The following is a 20,117-nucleotide window of genomic DNA, read 5'->3' on the forward strand; positions in this document are numbered from 1 at the left end:
GGAGGCATCCTAACCAGATGCCCGAGCCACCTCATCTGACTCCTCTCGATGCGGAGGAGCAGCGGTTCTACACCGAGCCCCTCCCGGATGACCGAGCTTCTCACCCTATCTCTAAGGGAGAGCCCAGACACCCTGCGGAGGAAACTCATTTCGGCCGCTTGTATTCGCGATCTCGTTCTTTCGGTCACTACCCACAGCTCATGACTATAGACATAGATTGACCGGTAAATCGAGAGCTTCGCCTTCTGGCTCAGCTCCTTCTTCACCACGACGGGCCGGTGCAGAGCCCGCATCACTGCAGACGCCGCACCGATCTGTCTGTCAATCTCCTGCTTCATTCGTCCCTCACTCGTGAACAAGACCCCGAGATACTTGAACTCCACCACTTGGGGAAGGATCTCATTCCCGACCCGGAGAGAGCATTCCACCCTTTTCCGGCCGAAGACCATGGTCTCGGATTTGGAGGCGCTGATTCTCATCCCAGCCGCTTCACACTCGGCTGCGAACCGCTCCAGTAAGAGCTGAAGGTCACGGCCCGATGACGCAACAGAACCACATCGTCCGCAAAAAGCAGAGACCCAATTCTGAGGTCGCCAAACCGGACCCCCTAGAAATCTTGTCCATAAAAATTATGAACAGAATCGGTGACAAAGGGGGGCAGCCCTGACGGAGTCCAGCCCTCACAGGAAACATATCCGACTTACTGCCGGCAATGCGGACCAAACTCTGACACCAGTCATTCAGAGACCGAACAGCCCATATCAAGGAGTCCGGCACTCCATACTCCCGGAGCACCCCCCACAAGAATCCCCGAGGGACACGGTCGAACGCCTTCTCCAAGTCCACAAAACACATGTAGACGTCCCTAGTTGAAGTCAGCAGAGCCCCGCCCTCACCATACACGGTGTTGACGGTGCACCGCTTTCCCCCCTTGAGCCGCCGGATGGTGGACCAGAATCTCCTCGAGGCCGTCCGGAAGTCGTTCTCCATGGCCTCCCCGAACTCCTCCCAAGCCCACAAAGTTGATCATCGAGCTGCGGCCTAGGGTGTCCTGGTGCCAAGTCCACATATGGACACCCTTATGGCTGAACATGGTGTTCGTTATGGACAGTCCGTGACGAGCACAGAAGTCCAACAACAAAACACCACTCTGATTCAGATCGGGGGGGCCGTTCCTCCCTCTCTCGGAGGAGCACTCTCCAGTGCCTCCTCCAGGGACTCCAAAAAGGGTGGGTACTCTGAACTGCTGTTCGGTGCATAAGCACAAACAACAGTCAGGACCCGTCCCCCCACCCTAAGGCGGAGGGAGGCTACCCTCTCGTCTACCGGGGTAAACCCCAATGTACAAGCGCACAGTCGGGGGGCAATAAGTATGCCCACACCTGCTCTACGCCCCTCACCGCTGGCAACTCCAGAGTGGAAGAGAGTCCAACCCCTCTCGAGGAGGCTGGTTCCGGAGCCCAAGCCATGCGTCGAGGTGAGCCCGACTATATCGAGCCGGAACCGCTCAGCCTCGCACACCAGCTCAGGCTCCTTCCCCAGCAGAGAGGTGACGTTCCGTTCCCAAGAGCCAGCTTCAGTAGCCGAGGATCAGACCGCCCAGCTCACACTGCACCCAACCCCCATGGCCCCTCCCACGGGTGGTGAGCCTGTTGGAAGGGGGACCCGTGTCGTTTCTTCGGGCTGTGCCCGACTGAGCCCCACGGGCACAGACCCGGCCACCAGGCGGTGTCCAGGTGAAGGAACACGGTGTCCAATCTTCTTTATCATCATAGGGGTTTTTATGAGCTGTTCTTTGTCTGGTCCCTCATCTAGGATCTGTTTGCCATGGGTGACCCTACCAGGGGCTTAAAGCCCCAGACAACATAGCTCCCAGACTCATTGGGGCACGCAAACACCCCCACCATGGTAAGGTGACAGCTCATGGGGAGCTGTAATGACCAACACCGACATGGTTAATTTCCTCTTGGAAATGTTCATATCTGCACGTCATAAAGATGGGAAATTGTGGTTTAGCATTTTCGTTAGATTGTTTCCCTAATTTAAAACACAATCACATTAATTTATTATTCATTAAAGCAGCCTGGTGTATTTAGAGCAGATTGCGACTGACTGGTCGGCCTTTCCACTCTCTCCCCACATCGTTTTTCTCTAACGTCCCACCGGTCTTCCCAAGTCTCAGGCAAGCGGAGCCGGCAGCTTTTAACTCTCCTTTCTGACCGCGTGGGCTTCCGTTGAGTCGCTCCAAACATGGCCGCTTCCATGCGCTAACGTGAGCAAACTGCGGATGAATGTAGCAGCAAATAAACAAACAGCTCAAGACCATCTGCGTCGCTTACAAGAAAACGCCGTACTCACTTGAACAGCAGTGTCCACGTAGTGTAGGTATCACAGGTAAAAAAAAATATCCTCCTCTACCTGTTTAGCATAGCTAACAAATATGCGAATAGTTTTTATGGGAAGTTGCATGCAGCAGCTAACTTGAGCACTATCGTACTTATTAGCTGAACAATGCTTTCGTCCAGCAGATTAACTTAAAGTAACCATGTGTTTTGCCACGTTTAAAATGCCTGTTGTGTAGTCACATATGTTGTATTGAAAAACACCAAATAAAAGGCACAGAAGGTTAAGGGTAGATACATTTTCCAGGGGGCACGTAGAAGTTAATCTCTAAAAGTCAGTTGATGAATGAAAGGATAGTGAACACTTGGCAGCAGCTATGATAGTACTTTTTTGTGAAGTGAGTAAGCAATAATCCCACACCCGTCAATGTATCCAGCTTTGCGAGCATGCTGATTTCCTCCGTTTAGTGTAATCGCAGAGTAAATGTGTGACCTCACCCTGAGATCTTACTCCGCCGACTGAAACAGCAGCTCTGATGACTTTGTAGCTCGACGGGGTGTTGTGTGGAAAATAAGCTACAAAAATAATGTGAAGATGCTGCAGTCAGTGAGGGACAGGAAGTCACTTAACAAACTGCTCTCCGTCATGGACAATCCACCCCACCATAGCCCTGACTCATTCATCTCTGCTGTTAGAATGAATAAGGCTGATAGATGCCATGCCATCGTTTGATTTCGCATTGATGATATGGTGTATGATATATATAAACAAATACTTCAATATATGGCATTAAGCTTAGATGCATGAATTAGGGCTGCATTCCACTTCTGCACTTGTGCTTGCTGGTTAGTTGTAGAACATTAATAAAAGCAGAACTTTGTCCAATCTGAATCCAGCTCTCTTTAAAACACAACCAGTGGCAGAAGTAAATGGCTTCTTGTGGCTTCTTCTTTGCATGATAGAGCTTTAATCTCCACGTGTGAATATTAGAATATTATTCTGGAATAGCTTTAGAAGTGAAAAGAGCTACGGTGCTCTTTTTATATCCAATCGTTTTACTTCCCTGTTGCCAGTTAACCTAATTAGAAATTAGTTGAAATACAGGTCAATGGCTTTTTACGTTATAGTTTATTTCCCTTGTGATGTCTTTATAATGTTTATGTTTAAATGTGGACCCAAAGAGTAATACTCTTGTACTGGCTAATAAGAGGGTTATCCCACCAAAGATAAGTGACAGGCTTCTTTGTCAGTTATTTTGGTCCTGAGCGTGTCACATTTTTTATCACGAAACCCCCAAATTTGCACATATGTTTTCTATTTGTTCTACGTTGTGGAAATGTGTGCCTTTGCAGTCCGAAGCTTTATGCTGGTGCGGACCGCTCGGCTGTCCTTCCTCGTCATCCACTGCCACCGGCCTCTTTCTTGCAACCGTTCAGCCAGACAGAGCTTTTGGTGGTGTGTTAGTGGCGCTGCTGCTCGCAGGAGACTGAGATCTATGGATCCTGAGGTTTCTTCCATCAACCCTCCACCGACAACAGATCAATCTCCGACAGCAAGCATGAGTACTGATGCAGCAGGCGGCCAGGAGAAAACGCCACCCGTGGATCTGTTGCCTGGAGAGACGGTTGTTAATGAGGGAAAGGCCGCCATCTTGTTTCCTAGTGCCAACGAGGTGTTTTACAACCCAGTCCAGGAGTTTAACAGAGATTTAACGTAAGTGAGCTTGAACCTAATTTCGAAACTTTTGTAGTACCACTTAAAGCATGTACTTCAGCCATTTTTGCCAGAAATCACAAAAAAAAAGAAAAGAAAAAAAAAGAAACCTGTCAAAGATGTGTAGAAAGAATTGTGAACTAGTGACCGGAGGATGAAAATGCCATGAATGTCATGTTATGTAGCTCTTATGTTGCCCGTTGCCATTTTTTCCCACCATATGTGTACAGTAAAAATTCTTGCTTCCCTGTTTCCAGATGCGCTGTTATCACAGAGTTTTCGAGAGATCTGATGGCTCGGCGTGGGGTGAAGGTGGTGGTGCCCGGAGAAACAGAGAGGGTTGTTGTCTCTCTGTCAGAGGAGACGAATGAGGCTGACGTACAGAATGAGGAGAAAAATGGTGCAGAGGAGCCCAAAGTTACTGCAAAAGTGGGGGAGAAGTGTGAGGTATGTAAAATAGATTTTTAGAGTGAAGCAGCAGATTCTACTGCTGCAACTGTGGAAGAATTCCCACTGAAAGATTTGCTGAATAAAAACGAAGCATCTGTTTGCAGCTTAAACGGTTTAAATGGAACTTTCTTTTACGTTTATTTGGTTCTGTATTAGCAAAGATGGCTAAATGTGTGGCCATTCAGAGGCTAGGGCTGTGTGTGTACATGTATTTATATTAGGAAGGGCTTTATGAGTGTGTGTACGAAGGAGTGGAAAACGCACTTTAAAGCACTTTTACAAGGTTAAAAAGCCCTTTGTAAGTGTGGATCCTTTAAAAGTACACGCCCTGGATCCGTAAAGCGTAAAGTATTTCGGATCAGAGCTTCCATCGCGAACTATGTTTGTCATGTTCCAGGTAATTTCAGTTTGGTGGCCCCAAGTGGTAAAGAGAAGTAAAAAGACAATTTACACAAATTTTCGAAATATTTCAGTGTCATTTATGTCCACTAAAGACGAGAGATATAACTTTCTAAAAAAACATTTTCTGCTATGTCTTTTACGACAGTGACTCCACTTGCCAAATGTTTTGCAGCTTTGAAGTTGTTTGATCTGATGCAAACATCAGTGTGTTATGTTAGTGTTTAGTTGGTGTTAATGAAAAAGCTGTTGAAAAATCGTTATAGCTCACGGTTAGCTTAGCTTGCCACGTGGGTGAATACTGTCTCAATGGCTGGTTTCCTTTGTACTGATGTAGATTTTCCCTGTTTCAGCTTGGTCTTCGTGTTCTGGAGGGCCTGGCAGCATCTGGTTTGCGCTCGGTGCGTTTTGCACTTGAGGTCCCCGGCCTGAAGAGCGTCACCGCTAATGACTTCTCATACAAGGCAGCAGCCCTGATCGCAAGGAATGCCCAGTACAATAAAGTCAGCCACCTGCTCCAGGCCAGCTGCAGGGACGCCAGGTATGAGTACTAAGTATGTTCTCCAGCCTTCACCTTTGACTTCCTCCTCTGTTCATTCCTCTGCTCCTTATATGGTCTCTTTCATTCTTGTCCATTTTCTTTTCTTCTTTTATGACCTTTTCTTGTCCTCTTCAGTCACTCCTCATGCTTCTCTGAACATCTCTCCCCCTTTTTTCTCTTAATTTAGCTCTGATTAATTGTGGAGTCCCATATTTTTTTTCATCAATTGTACATATGAATTTGCCAAAAGCTGTCTGTTTTTTCCTCTTTTTTTTTGTTGGTGTCCAGTATGCTAATGTATGAGATGCGAGGGAAGAAGCAGCCATACGATGTCATTGACCTGGATCCTTATGGCAGCCCTTCCTCTTTCCTGGATGCTGCCGTGCAGTCTGTGAGTGAAGGAGGTGGGTAGTCCAGGTGTCAAGACTTGGTTCATGTTTCCTGTGTCCTCAGCCCACAACAGGTTGCTCGATTTAACCGAGGATTACAAAAAAAAAAAACGAAACGTTAGAAAATGTGATGTTAAGTATGCGTTATTTTTCTTTGTTTGTTTTTAAGGAAAGTTTGGACTTATCAGTTTTAGGTTTATCACTCAATTGCTGGCTGTTGTCTGTAAAAATCAGTTGCTAAATTCAATTATTTACAGGCAGAATGTCAGGCAGAGAAAATCATCTGAAGAAGAAAGTTTCTAAGTTATAAAGTGTCACTACAGAATGAAAACTTGTCCTTGGTCCTTACCAGGGGCCCGTTGCACAAAAGTAGGATAAGGGATTAAGCGGGGATATGTTGGCTATCCTGGATCAACTTATCCGTGATCCGGTTGCACAAAAGTAGGATAAGGGAAGTGGGGTATGTTCAGACGTAAGTTACCATGGAGATTTAGTGAAGCTAGCCTGCTCCAGACCAGGCTAAGTTCCAGGATCTATTTAATCTCATTCCTTATCTCAGTCAGCGGTCGCCACAAATGGAAACCAATATTTATTCCACTGCCTAGAATATATTGTTAAAACATTTAACTATACCCACTATCATTATTGAAACATTTGTGATCATTAATTGAAATCATTTTAGATAACTGATGATTTTAGATGAACCACTAGATAATTTAGTTTCCCACAGACTACACATAAATTACATCACCATATAAATATAAATACACATTAGAGTGTACCATGATGTTCCTTTATTGAACAAGGATGAATCAAAGCAAGTAAACCATCAGCTCCTTTCAAAACTGAAGTCACACAGTGCTCTACAAGACAAAAAGCACAGAATCAAAGCATGCAGTTTGAGACAAACTGTTTGTAAAATGGGCTATACAAATAAAATTGCCTTGCCTATACAGCACAAAAACCTAACAAAAATTCCTCTGCCATTGCAGGCCCAACTTAAAGCAACATGCATATTAATTAAAATAATTTAACACATATTGGTCTCTGACCAGCCGACCACAGTCGTCATCCAGGAAGATGGCAGGATTGTCCCAGTCTATGAGAGCTGGCACTCTGGGGGCCCTCTCCTTTCTCAGGCAGGCCACATTGTGGAGGACAGCACAGGCCACAATGATATCACATGCCCTGTCTGGGCTGACTCTCAGGTGGGTCAGACACTGAGAGCGTGCCTTCAGTAGGCCAAATGTCATTTCTATCCGGGCCCTTGTTCTGGCATGGGCATGGTTGTATGCCAGTTGTGCCTCCAGAGGGTCTGCAAATGGAGTGAGCAGAAAAGGCTGGCAGGCGTACCCTCTGTCACCCAGCAATACACCCAGGAATTCACCTGTGAATACAAAATGTTACCATCACAACCTCATAAGTAGTGACATTCTTAACACAGCCATGATGTGAGGTTCTGTGGCTCACCTTGTGATGGGCGCCGATAGATCTCTGAGTTCCGAAGCACTCGGGAGTCGTGCACTGAGCCGGGCCACTTTGCCACAACATTATTGATCAAATAGTCAGCATTGCAGACCATCTGAAATGATAAGATGCTAAACCAATTAATGCACATCACAGGCAATGTACAGTGTTCATTAATTAACTTTATTAAAAGTCATGTTCACCTGTACATTGATGCTGTGGAAGTTTTTCCTCTTCACAAAATCCCCCTCATGGCCACCTGAGGGGGATCTTATTTTGATGTGTGTGCAGTCCACTGCACCAATGACATTGGGGAAACCTGTAATACGATGCAATGAGTTTCTTACTCTGAATGTTAAAATTTTAATTGTACCTGTAATTTAAAAAAAAAAAAAATTCTTACCTGCAATCCTATAGAACTCCTCCTTGATGTCACAGAGTCTTCTATGCCCAGGGAAGGAGATGAAGATGCTTGCAAGTCCTTTAATTGCGTTTTTTTTTTCACTGCTAAAACAGTACAGGCATTGTGTGGGCAGGCACAGTCTTAATAAAAAGTTGCTGCCATGTCCATTTTGGTTGCTTGCTTGCGCTTGACTCAGAGCGCGGATCTCGAAAACACATGAGAAGCTATACAGAATCATACGCGGCGAACAGCACAGCTTTATGCCAATTACGCACACAGGCTCCACACGCATCGCGTCTGCAATCATAACTCATTAGGGGAAATCACATTTTGCCAATATTTTAGAGACCCCTCAACATTTCCCAAATCATGTTTTCGGGGGAGTCTCGTGTCAGTTTCAGGGGGTCTCGGATCCCCCGAGTCCCCCGTAGTTCGAACACTGCCTAATTGTGATAATTTTAGTGGAGTGGTGAGTGTGTATTTGTGCACTACTTACGCATTCAGGCGGTCAGCAATGGTTTGCCACGCTTGCTCCCTTTGTTTTAACTGTGGCAGTATTTCCTTTTTGTTTTATTTTCTCCGTCACCTCTTCATATGCTTCCATTAGTAATTATGGCTCCGCTGGGGAGAAATACGCCGCCCTTGTTGCCATGGTGAATCAGTGAATCTATGATCGATCGTGGGGTCTATTTAAGCAAGCCGTGTGCAGCACTTATCCAGGATCGCTTTCACCTGGCTTAATGAATCCGTGTCTGCTCATCCTGGATTGGCCTTTGTGCAACCAACTAAGCCCGGGCGCCCATGTTTTGGATTCCTTGAACCTGGCTAAGTAACTCATCCTGGATGTCTAAATCCTACTTTTGTGCAACAGGCCCCAGGTCTTCAAATTAGGTAAATATTATGTATATTATGTAAGTAAGTATTATGGGTCCATCATTCTACAGTGAGAAAGATTATTCACAAGTGGAAAACACTGAAGATAACTAGCGATCTTCCCAGGAGTGGACATCCCAGCAAGTGTAACCCAAGCTCTAACTATGCAGTGCTCAGAGAAACTGCTAAATTGCATCTCAGGCTCAACAGCCCTCAGTTAGCATGTAATATGTTAAAGTTCTTGACGGCTCAATTAGAAAAAGACTTAAAGGGATATGCCACCCCCAGGCCAAATTAAGTGTATCCCCGCATTCCCGAGACATAAATAAGTGTGTGGGAGCGTTTTCCTGGCGACCCAGGCATTGTCCGAATCTCACAGCACTGACCACTGCTTGGTTGCGCGTAATACCTCCATGCTAGCGTCGCCAGCGTCGCCAATTGAAATATTTCGCCCAACGTGAATTAATTTACTTGATTTACCTTCTAATTACTGTGTGAGTGGTGTACTTTCACATCGAGTGCAAATGATGTGTAAATCAACACGGAAGGCTTGGTTTGCTCATGTCGGTTTGGGAACTAGTTTCCGGTGCGGAAAACACAGCAGAAGCACACTCCCCGCTACGTCATTGGGAATCCCCACCCCAGACTTCCTCAAACAAACCAGCGTGAAGCAGCCAGGGGGTGGGGATTCCCAATGATGTAGTGGGGAGTGTGCTTCTGCTGTGTTTTCCGCACCGGAAACTAGTTCCCAAACCGACATGAGCAAACCAAGCCTTCCGTGTAGATTTACACAGTCATTTGCACTCGATGTGAAAGTACACCACTCACACAGTAATTAAAAGGTAAATCAAGTAAATTAATTCACGTTGGGCGAAATATTTCAATTGGCGACGCTGGCGACGCTAGCATGGAGGTATTACGCGCAACCAAGCAGTGGTCAGTGCTGTGAGATTCGGACAATGCCTGGGTCGCCAGGAAAACGCTCCCACACACTTATTTATGTCTCGGGAATGCGGGGATACACTTAATTTGGCCTGGGGGTGGCATATCCCTTTAAATAAGTATGGCTGGTCTAGAAAGGGTTGCTAGGAGAAAGCCTCCTCTCTTAAAAACAACATGGCTGCACAGCTTAGGTTTGCAAAGATGCATCTGAACAAACCACAAGACTTGTGAAAACACGTCCTTTGGACAAACCAGAACAAAGTGTAGATATTTTGGTCATAATGCAACCAAAAATGCCTCATATTAACTGTCAAGCATGATGGGGGAGGGTTTTTATAATGTACATGAAACACATGACTGTTGCTCTTATTGAAGTAAAACTGAGCAGTTTTCATCTAGAGACAACTGGACTCGCCATCTGGACGTGACTTCCAGGTAATATTATGTGACTATAATACTGGATACTTTACTGAGGTAACATGTTAAAATGTTTGGGCTTTGTAAATCCTGAAATTCTTGCTCCATTAAGATTCCATTTACAGCACAAAGGAGCTGCATCTGCAGCTCTCCGCGTAGCACGGTTTCTTGAATTTTGTAAAAACAAAGCTTGTTTTTCCCCCCACGTCTCCATTTTAAACTAACTTAATAATCTTTTGTAGGTATTTGCACAAAGCGGCAGTCAGTCCTTTTCTGTGAATGTGCTTCTCTTTTGCCTCCAAAGTGGTGTTTATCCTCGCATGTAAAATCAACATCTAATCAAATTTATTTGTAAAGCACTTTAAAAACAACCCCAGTTCATCAAATGTTGCACACACCATAACACACCATAGAAAACGAAAACACAAAAGGAGAGACGGATTAAAAGCACATGAAGGCAAAATGAGAAAGCACAAATAAAATCCAATGAAAATTACTTCCTTACAAGTAAGAAAAAAACCAAAGTCCATATTCACAAGGTGACCCAGGTTTAGCAACAGAGCACCGACAAGTTCTATAACATGAAAGTGGTGGGAAAGTTGCCTCATACCACTTCAATACTGTCCCTGAAAGATGATTTATTGTCAATGAGAAAAGAAATCTGCTTTCAGCCAACTGTATTCATTCAGTTTGATTTAAAAGAACTGACAAAAAAAGCTTGACAGTCTGAATTAGATCAGATATTATTCCTGTGTAGCTTTGTACCGTTTTGTTTATTTTGCCTTAAATTTGAATTGTTTCTGTTCTTCTCCCTTGTTGTCTCCGCTGACTGTCGGGCTCTTTCTGTCTCTCGCAGGTCTGTTGTGTTTAACATGTACAGACATGGCCGTGATGGCAGGAAACAGCGGAGAGACTTGCTACAGCAAATATGGTTCGGTCTCCATCAAAGCCAAATACTGCCACGAGATGGTGAGGGTGCAGGGTGCACACGCACACGGAACTGTGAACATGCTCATGCACCACATGTAGAGACATGCCAGCTTCTTCACGCTCACAATGTCTTAATCCTTTGTTCACGACTTCATACAACAGACTTGAGTCAGTAACAGCAACTTTGTGGAGGTCGTCATAGATTCTGCGTGGCGTCTACGTTTGGGTCCAAACTAAGAACATTGAGCTGCTCTTGGCTTTTTAAATTGTTTTTATTTCCAATCTTTAAAATGTTAGCCTTTGTTGATTCGGAACCGCTGATCGTGCTGCTTTACAGCGAGTGTTGTTCGGTACTTCTGCAGCTATTGTTAACAAGCTGCCATGTACAGCAAGAAATACTACAAAATATAGCTGCAAGCAGCGATATGGGGGCCTAGCAGAATGGCACAATAGGGAAGGCTTGGGCTGCTCAGGAAGGCTTCGTGAGTCCATGCACCAAGTTTGGCCTCGATACATCAATGCATTGCAGAGATATGGCCAAATGTCCCGTTTGCGTGTCGGCGTAGAGTTTGATTGGCTGCCGCGGGTAAACGGAAGTGTAATAAAAAAATCCACGTAATAATTTATGTGCGGCTTGGTCTGAAGATTCTATGTACCAAGTCCTGTGATGATTAGGCAATCTGCGTGGCCTGAAATGCTTTTTTAAGGTTTTCGATTAAATTCAAAATGGCGGTAAATCCAAGATGGCGCTGATGACGTCATGAGGTGCGTTGACCTCGACTATATCGAGGGATTAAAATGATACCTCATTTGTGACATTTGGACCAAGGGCTCCAAAGATATGAGCAAAAATGCATTTTAGCTGCTTATAGCGCCACCTATTGGCCAAACGTCATCAAACTTCTTGGGCCTCTTACCTCAGTGGTCTTGAGTCTGTGTTAGAAGTTTGACATCATAATATCAAATGGTTGCCAAGATATGACCTCACTTCCGGTTTGGGGGCGTCAACCTCGAGTTTGATTGGCTTTTATGAAAAAATGGAAGCCTAATTAAAAATTCCACACGATAACTTTTGTGCGGCTTGGTCTTAAGAGTCTATGTGCCAAGTTTCGTGAAAATTGGACAATCTCTGTGACCTGAAATGCTTTTTTAAGCTTTTTGATCAAATTCAAAATGGCGGAAAATCTAAGTATACGCAAATTGACGTCATAGGGTGCGTTGGACTCGGCATGATCCAAGGATTCCAACGATGCCTCATTTGTGAAATTTGGACCAAGTAGTCCAAAGTTATTAGGCTGAATGCACTTTGAACTTTGGCGTGTTGGTGGCGCTAGAGAGTAAGCTCTTGGGTCATGAAAATTCTTGACTTTGGCTTTGGCACTTGGCTGATTACGTGTGCGAAATTTCACAACTTTTTACCATAGCGTTCATGGGGCTGCCATAGACTTCAATTGCAGAAGAAAGTAGATCGATAATAATAATAAGAAAAGCTACTAACACAATGGGTGCCTTCGCAGCTTCGCTGCTAGGCCCCCAAAAAGGAACGGGGGGGATTTTTACAGTGTCGACGTGTTCATGCCGCTCTGGCTTAAGTATTTTTGCAGCCAGTAGCACAACACGTACCACGTTACTAGGTTAAATGCATTTCTTTGTGTAGTTCTGGCTAAGAGTGTCCGCTCAGTAACACCAGTCACAACAGTCTGATCTGAGATCTGAGGTCTTTAAAAGATTTTGTATATCAGTATGAATTAATGAGTCATTCCCTCTCCATCTTTTTTTTTTTTTTTTATCTTAAATTTCTGCAGGCTCTTCGCATCATCCTGCACAGCCTGGACCAGCGGGCCGGAGTGTACCAGCGATACATCCAGCCCCTGCTGTCAGTCAGTGTTGACTTTTACATTCGGGTCTTTGTACGCGTGTTCACCGGACAGGCCACAGTCAAAGATTCTGCCAGGTGCTCTCACACACATTGACAGACTGTCTCCTAACAAAGCCTGATATACTGTATGATGAAAGAGAAATGATCCTAAAACTGTGTCACTGCAGCAAGAAAGTCTGGAAATTATAGTGGCAGCAAAGTATAGTGTAATAAAAAACCTTCAGCTTTAAAACAAGCTTAAGGTGCCTGAATTGACATGCAATGTAGATGGATGCAAGTATGCACATGAACTGTTACGCTCTGCACGTATACATGCTCTTAGAAAAGGTTGCATCTGACAAACAGAAGCTCATGAAACAACACACAAGGTCAATCTTTCCTCACTGTTGTGCGTTGCAGTAAACAGGCGCTGATCTACAACTGTGTCGGCTGTGGGTCTTTCCACTTCCAGAGAATGGGCAGGAGGACCAGCAATGGAAAGCAGTAAGAACACGCCGTGCAACTTGGACTTAATGTTTTGCATGTGATGATCAAATAAAACTCTGCTGAGGGAGAGTTCTTAAAGCAAACGCATTCAATCTCTGTGATCTACGATTTGATATGGCGGCACTCAGACTGTTCAGACTGCCAGCCTTTAAACTGTTGTCCAAACTGTGTCAACATTAATTAGAAAGAGTTTTGCCTGTAATAAAAAAAATTAATAAAAACGACACAGGATTGCAAATAATAGTGCAGGCCATCTGTCCTAACGATAAGATTTGAGAATCAAATGTGATTCGGCTGCAGTCTCAACAGAAACTAAGACGTTACAGCAAATTGTCAGGATCTGTAATAGGAGAGAAATGGGGAGGTTTCCACTTGAAGGGCTATTTGTCTAAATTACCGACTCAGATGGTCTGCAGAGGTTCATCTGTTTGGTTAAATGAAAGACGGCTTTAATTTTGAGAGTGCCTAATTGTTAAATGTGAAAGATAGTCTAAGTAGTGCTGTCACAGCTCAAGCTTCTCTTTTTCCCCTCATTATTTCTCCTTGCCTTACGCGCTGCAGGATCACCATATGTGTGCAGTAAAGTGGAATTTTCTGTGATTTCAGCACGAAGTATTCAGCCGCCACAGGACCCCCAGTTGGACCAGTGTGTGAGCACTGTGGACAGAGACATCAGGTGGCACACAGACAGGAACACACGTGCAACACACCGCCGCAGTATATCACATTACGTGTTTCGGTCATTGTAGAATTATCTTAGTGTCTGGCTTCATTGTGGGCAGCAGGGTTTCTCAGGTTGTTGTCGCCTGATGTTCTCTAAAGACTACTCTGCTACTTTGTGGTTACTGCTGTGCAAATAAGTATTCTTTGATGCAGCAGCTGACACCTGTCTGCTCTTTTTGTAGCTGGGGGGTCCTATCTGGGCGGAGCCCATACATGACTTGGAGTTTGTCCAGAGGGTTTTGTCTGCCGTGTCGGGGAACCCTTCCAGATTTGGGACGTCCAAACGTATCGAGGGCATGCTCAGCATGGTGACCGAGGTATTCACTTACCTTTTATACTCTTTATGCTCTTAGTATAGCAATAGATATCTTTTGGCATTGTCTTGTGGCAGTGGTTAGTTTCCTCAGGTGGCTTTAAATTGCACCAGCTGCACAGATCATCAGCTGTCCTCTTGAATCTGTGTTTGTTTCAGGAATTGGAAGATGTGCCTCTTTACTACGCTGTGGACAATCTAAGCAGCACAATACACACTAATACTCCACCGCTGCTCCAGTTTAGGTATACACACTCAAACACATCAGCACATCTGCTCTTTAAAGAGGTGTCAGACAGTAAGGACAAGACTTGATGTCCTCCTTCTCCTCTATCCTATGGCCTCACACTTGGGCTGGTCTCTTTAGAGAGAGACACAATGTACACTTTGTAAATGTGGCACTTCAATTCTCAGAAACGGATACATTCGCAACACAACTTCAGCTGTTTTTTGTAACATAGTTAAGCCAAAGAGTCGAGCATGTCTGAGCAGAGCTGAGAGTGAGTAACTGTTGCTAGGCGAACACTGCAGACCTGCACACATCAAATGATACAAAAGTATTCGGTTACATCTAAGTTGCTTTGAAAGGATTAGGTTAGTATTTTCTCAGAGAAAACTTAAAACTGTTATTTTGATGTCACTTTAAAGGTGGGGTAGGGGTTCTTTTTCTGGAGCATTTTTTTACATATTGCTTGAAATACTCTTCACACCCCCATTGCAACCAATTAATTAAAAGTTTTGACACAAAAATTAAAAGTTTTAGTGGCCTCTAGAACGTACAATCCAGGAAAAACAGGATCCAATCATACTGAACGGACCGTTAACAATGATTGGATTCTGATGCCGTCTATCAAACTGCAATCTGCTCCTCCCTCCCCCTCCTTCCCCCTGTGCGCGTACCCTGCTCCGTGAACGAATTACGCGTCCAGAAGCTTGGCAGGAAGCTAAACTAGAGCCAGCTTGGCCAGCACCTAGCATTATTAAACGTATAGTTAGCATATACTAAATACTAAATAAGGCAATGATCGATGCTTGCTGTCAGAACAGCGCTCGTGCGCGTTCATGTACTCTAGAGGCGTGGCTTCGGGGGAAAAGTGAAGAAAAGGGTTGGGACTTTTTACCTGTGTATTTTCAAAATGCAGCTTCGCTGGACTCAAAATCCAGGATCTCCTACCCTACCTTTAATGCTGCAATAATCAGTATAAACAGTGAGGCTGTGGGGCAACTTTTAGCCTTTTGCTTCGTTTTATCTCAAACAAACAAAAAAGGTCCCTACTTTATTGGTTTTAAATTGTTTTGTCATTGCGAAAGAATGGCAACAATTGAATAATGAAGCTTTATACTATTGAGCTAGGTTAACCCGACCGCTCGTGACTCAGATAATTTGTGTCAGCATGTATTGAGAGCATGAATCGCCTTATTCCCGTCAAACTGATTGACTGTTGTACCTACACCTGTCTGCATTCACACCAGAGCTCAGTGTTCCAGTCTTATGTTGGCCTCAAACTGAATGAATTCTGTCCCGCAGGTCTGCTCTCCTTCACGCTGGCCACAGGGTTTCCCTCTCTCACGCCTGCAAAAACGCAGTCAAGACAGATGCGTCTCCTGCAGTCATCTGGGACATCATGCGGTGCTGGGTACATTTCCCCCCCCTGCTGTTGTTGTCTGAGGGATAACTAACCAAAATTCAATCAAACTGCTTTTTTAATCTACTAATAATTCTTCATTTTTAATGTACCTGATAGCTAATGATGTGTACTTTTGATCTTCTGTAGGAGAAAGCCAACCCTGTGAAAAGGGAGAAATTGTCCGAGACAAGTCCTGCATTTAAGATCCTCTCCACTGAGCCCAGGTAAGATGAGTCCTGCCAGTTTATCAGGGACCAGTCAGCGGGCCACATGATCAGTTTGTTGATACTTGAGAAGACTGATTGACTTTTTAGGTTTGTTAAATCTGAAAACCTACAGACCGAGTCCAGAGAAGAAAAAATGCACTAAAAACTTGAATGTGTAATTTAGTCAGTGGTAGTTTGAACCGTTATTCAACAGACACTGGTGCACAGGAAATGATTTTCAGTGTCTCTCCAGGCCTACTTCATTGTACTTAGATTGTACAAATCATTTTGGATCTCTGTGAAGCCATGCTGTAAGCTGTGCAAGGTCAGGTCTGGTATTTAAAGACTTTGCCTTGATGGAGGCAGAATTCTGGAGAGATGTATAACTTACACGAGTGCATCAATGCCATGAACACCGATGCACCCCGATACAATCTCAGACAGACGCTGGCTTTTGCACTTTCCACTGATAACAGCCTGGATGGTTGCATAGAGCAGATGTATGACTCCCTCCTCGTGTATTACAGTTTTGGGGCTCATTTCTGAATGCTGCGGCAGACCCCGTCACAGGCAAATGGCTTTCCAGGTTATCCCAGAGCCGATGTGGCTATATTCATCATTTTGGCATGACGGTTTCTCATGCAGTGCTGCCTGAGGGCTCCGAGGTCCAACAGTGGTTTCTGTTCTTGGCCTTTACCGACTGAGATTTCCCCAGACTCTCTGAATCTTTTCACGGTATCATCCTCTGTAAGTGTTGAAAGACCTACACTGAGTCCTTTGATTTTATTTGTAAAGAAACATATTTTTGGACCATGGAGATGATCACCAGTTTCACCAGTGCCAAACTATCTGGAACTGGTGAACCCACATCCATCACTGCTTGGAAAGACTGGGCCTTTGGTGGTCACGTTACCAAAACATCTGTTGTTTATGGAATATTCCACGACACCGTTACTCGACTGTTCTCTCAGCACTTCTCTTTATTTGCATTTTTCACTACTTTTGTTCGGCCTGTTGCTGCAACAAATTCTAAACGTTGATAACCCTAACCCTGAAAATCATCTCTTTGAGCTTGTGTCTGTGAAATAATGGTTCAAACAAATGAACAACTTCCAGATTCAGTTGTTTGTTGCATTTTAGAAACTTCCTGTTTTTCTAGAAATGGCGTCAGTGGATTATTACTTTCATTTCCAGTATGTCACTTGCACATTAGATGTTTTTTGTTTGCGTGTGTGTAGCCTCGAGGCCTGCTTCACAGTGAGGGAGGATGCCAACCCTCAGTCCCGTAAACGCCATCTGACCCGCTTCCAGGAGAATCCGCAGGCCTTCTGGGGACCCAAAGCTCGTGCCAAAGCTGGGTAAGTAACACGCAACACTCACAGAGACGCACTAATACACGGGAAGTAACGAGCGTTTTAAAGGGCTGTCCCAGATCGGAAACACTATTTTTCGCTTGTTGGTGAACTGGGGTGACAACTATCGGGCCAAATTTCTTTGGAAAATGGTGGAGAGATGGAGCATAGGTGAAGGAAGAATCCATTAAAAACTTGTAGAACTGGATCTTTGTTTTGTTTTTTTAATTTATGGAGGTAGCAAATTCAGGATGTGTTCAAATAGGACTTTTTCTTTCTTTTCCAAAGTGCACAGGATTGATCATTTGGCCTGACAGGTGATGATAAAATAATAAATAAAAAAATAAAAGCACTGACAGTAACAGGATAAAGGTGCCATGACTTAACAAGCCTAAGATCAATGTTAAAAAATAGTTGCAGGCCAAATATGTATGAAAACCTTGTTTAAAGATGGTGTTCTGGTTCTTCTATGATAACCCTAAATTTCCTGTACCTGCTTGCTACTGTTGTTTTATCCTCCAGTGGTGGTATCACTACTGACCTGCAAGACAAGAGGAAGAAGTTCCAGAACAAGAGAAAGATCACAGACTCTTCTCAGTTGAAGACCTTCCCCTGCAAGAGGTTCAGACAGGTGAGATTTATCGGAGCGACTCCCTTCTTACCAAACGATGGCCGAGGTAAAAAAGGAAATAAATAGTCATTTAAACAATCTAAATGACTAATTTTCTTAGGCCATTTTTTACATCAGAGTAGAAAAAGCTGGATGTTTATTACATGGATTTGAAATCCAATGGTGAACATGTATGTTCCAGTCTTTATGCTTCTATATTGCTGGATATTTGCAAGAATAGCAGCAGCCTGCCTCCAGGACTGAAAGCTGAAAGCCCCTTTTGCTGCATTTGCTTGGTAAACAGTAGGAGATGACATCTCTAGCTGCAAAGATGAGGCAGATTGCAGTCTAAACATCTCCTGCAGTCCAAAGGCACCTGATATGCCTGTGCTCTGGTATGGAAGGAACATTTTCATAGTGTGAGGAAGTACCCCCTCTTTTTGTCTGCAGCTGTATGAGCTGCTTTTGGACCAAACAGTTGCTGGGACTTTAAGGATTGAACAAGATGTTTTTCTCTGAATACTGAAGTTATGTCACAGCCAGGGTACACTTAAGTAGTGAAGACAACTGCGGCCTAAAAGCAGTTTTAAACCCCCACCTCAGTGTGCAAGCTGCCCCAGCATGACACAGCTCATGGCTTGTTTCGCCTCTGTGACAGAGGAGTTGCGATCCAATTTGGACTTGATGCCTGAGCATATGAAGCAATGGTCAGACACAAAAGAGTATTTTTTTTGAGTGTTCACAGTGCAGGTTTCATTGGTTGTGTGCATCAGGCTGTGCTTATGACCGTTGCAAAAAAAAAAAAAAAAAAAAAAAAGGTACCTATCATTGTGTTTTTAGATAGTGATATTGATCAGCATTTTAGACGGGCAAAATTTTAGACTAAAACACAGCACGAGGGTAGGTGAGTAGAAACCTGGTTTCTGTTGCATGACTTCAGCTGATTGAGGTTCAACATTTTTATTTTTTTTATGTTTGGGTCACAAAAGTCACAGAATTGAAGGCAGATAAAGTAACTGCACAAAAAGCCTCCATCTGTGACGACGTCTCCATCAGCTGTGTTGGCAGGTCGACACTTTTTACTGGTTAACGACTCATTTAGCTGACGTAGTAATGCAGCACCAGAGTGCACCAGCCTGTTATTGTGTTATTTATTTTTATTTTTATATATATATATATATATATATATATATATATGTTCTATGTCTTTTCTCTCTCTCTCTCTCTCCTCAGGGAACATGTACACATGGAGACAAATGCAGTTACTCGCATGACTTGGAGCAGACACGGGAAGAGAAAATTGAATGATTCTGTCTTTATTGAGTTCTTTTGTTTTAAGTCATTTTATTTCAGCAGTTTGAATGGGCCCAGTTTAGCCTGGTTTAATTTAGAATGATGCATTCAGATTAGTGTCATGCAAGAGAGCAACGAATATCTGCTTATGTACATATATACGTTCTGTCTTATGCCTTTTTTTGACTTTGCAACATGCGTTACATACAAATAAAGTCATGTGACTTTAAATGCTTCGACTTGTTTGTAAACAAAGTTTTATTCATAAACTGGTATACTGACAATAATCATGACATAAAGAGAGAAATATTATTATTATATCATGTTAGTACACATGTGAACCCGTGATTTGATCTCGGCTGATAAAATGAATGAAAGCAGATTAGTTTTCAACCAGTTTTTTTGGATCCTATTCTGAATGTAATTCGATGGGCAAAAAAAATAAAATAAATTAGACAAAACGAACCTGAAAAGATGAATAAGTCTGATGGCTGTATATATTTCTTCAAGTTTTCAGTTGTTATTGAGATAATGCTCTTATTGTGAAAGCTTTAGGCCACAATAATCATGTGGTGAGAATCGGATGTTGTGACACCGTATATTTACAGCAGGACAGCAAAATGCAATGTAGCATCTCCTGTCATAGCGAATGTTACATTTCTTAAATAAACAGGTTTTAAGGTTTTACAGGTTTTAAACAACTTCCAGGTTTTAAGACGAGAAGAAGCTTTGATTGACTATTTGTGAGTTAAGCGGCTCA

General features: G+C 43.7%; 1 protein-coding gene across 1 annotated transcript; it reads left to right on the forward strand.

The window, feature by feature from the left end:
- Positions 1-2,227: 2,227 nt before the first annotated feature.
- trmt1 (tRNA methyltransferase 1) lies at positions 2,228-19,588 on the forward strand. Its single transcript, XM_075463958.1, has 16 exons — positions 2,228-2,394; positions 3,696-4,056; positions 4,314-4,503; positions 5,259-5,446; positions 5,735-5,850; positions 10,794-10,906; positions 12,673-12,821; positions 13,146-13,229; positions 13,839-13,908; positions 14,138-14,272; positions 14,428-14,513; positions 15,797-15,905; positions 16,044-16,120; positions 17,341-17,460; positions 17,977-18,085; positions 19,298-19,588. The coding sequence occupies exons 2-16, from the start codon at positions 3,707-3,709 to the stop codon at positions 19,370-19,372; spliced, it is 1,971 nt and encodes a 656-aa protein (XP_075320073.1). The 5' UTR covers positions 2,228-2,394; positions 3,696-3,706; the 3' UTR covers positions 19,373-19,588.
- The last annotated feature ends 529 nt before the right edge of the window (positions 19,589-20,117 follow it).

The sequence above is a fragment of the Odontesthes bonariensis genome, chromosome 4 (assembly GCF_027942865.1).
Source record: "Odontesthes bonariensis isolate fOdoBon6 chromosome 4, fOdoBon6.hap1, whole genome shotgun sequence".
Lineage (NCBI taxonomy): Eukaryota > Metazoa > Chordata > Actinopteri > Atheriniformes > Atherinopsidae > Odontesthes > Odontesthes bonariensis.

Bases quoted from the DNA above. Each gene is read 5' to 3' on its own strand.
- trmt1 (XM_075463958.1), top strand. From the start codon at position 3,707: ATGCTGGTGCGGACCGCTCGGCTGTCCTTCCTCGTCATCCACTGCCAC. The intron at 10,907-12,672 runs GTGAGGGTGCAG...AAATTTCTGCAG, and splicing joins CCAAATACTGCCACGAGATG to GCTCTTCGCATCATCCTGCA. The intron at 13,230-13,838 runs GTAAGAACACGC...CTGTGATTTCAG, and splicing joins AGGACCAGCAATGGAAAGCA to CACGAAGTATTCAGCCGCCA.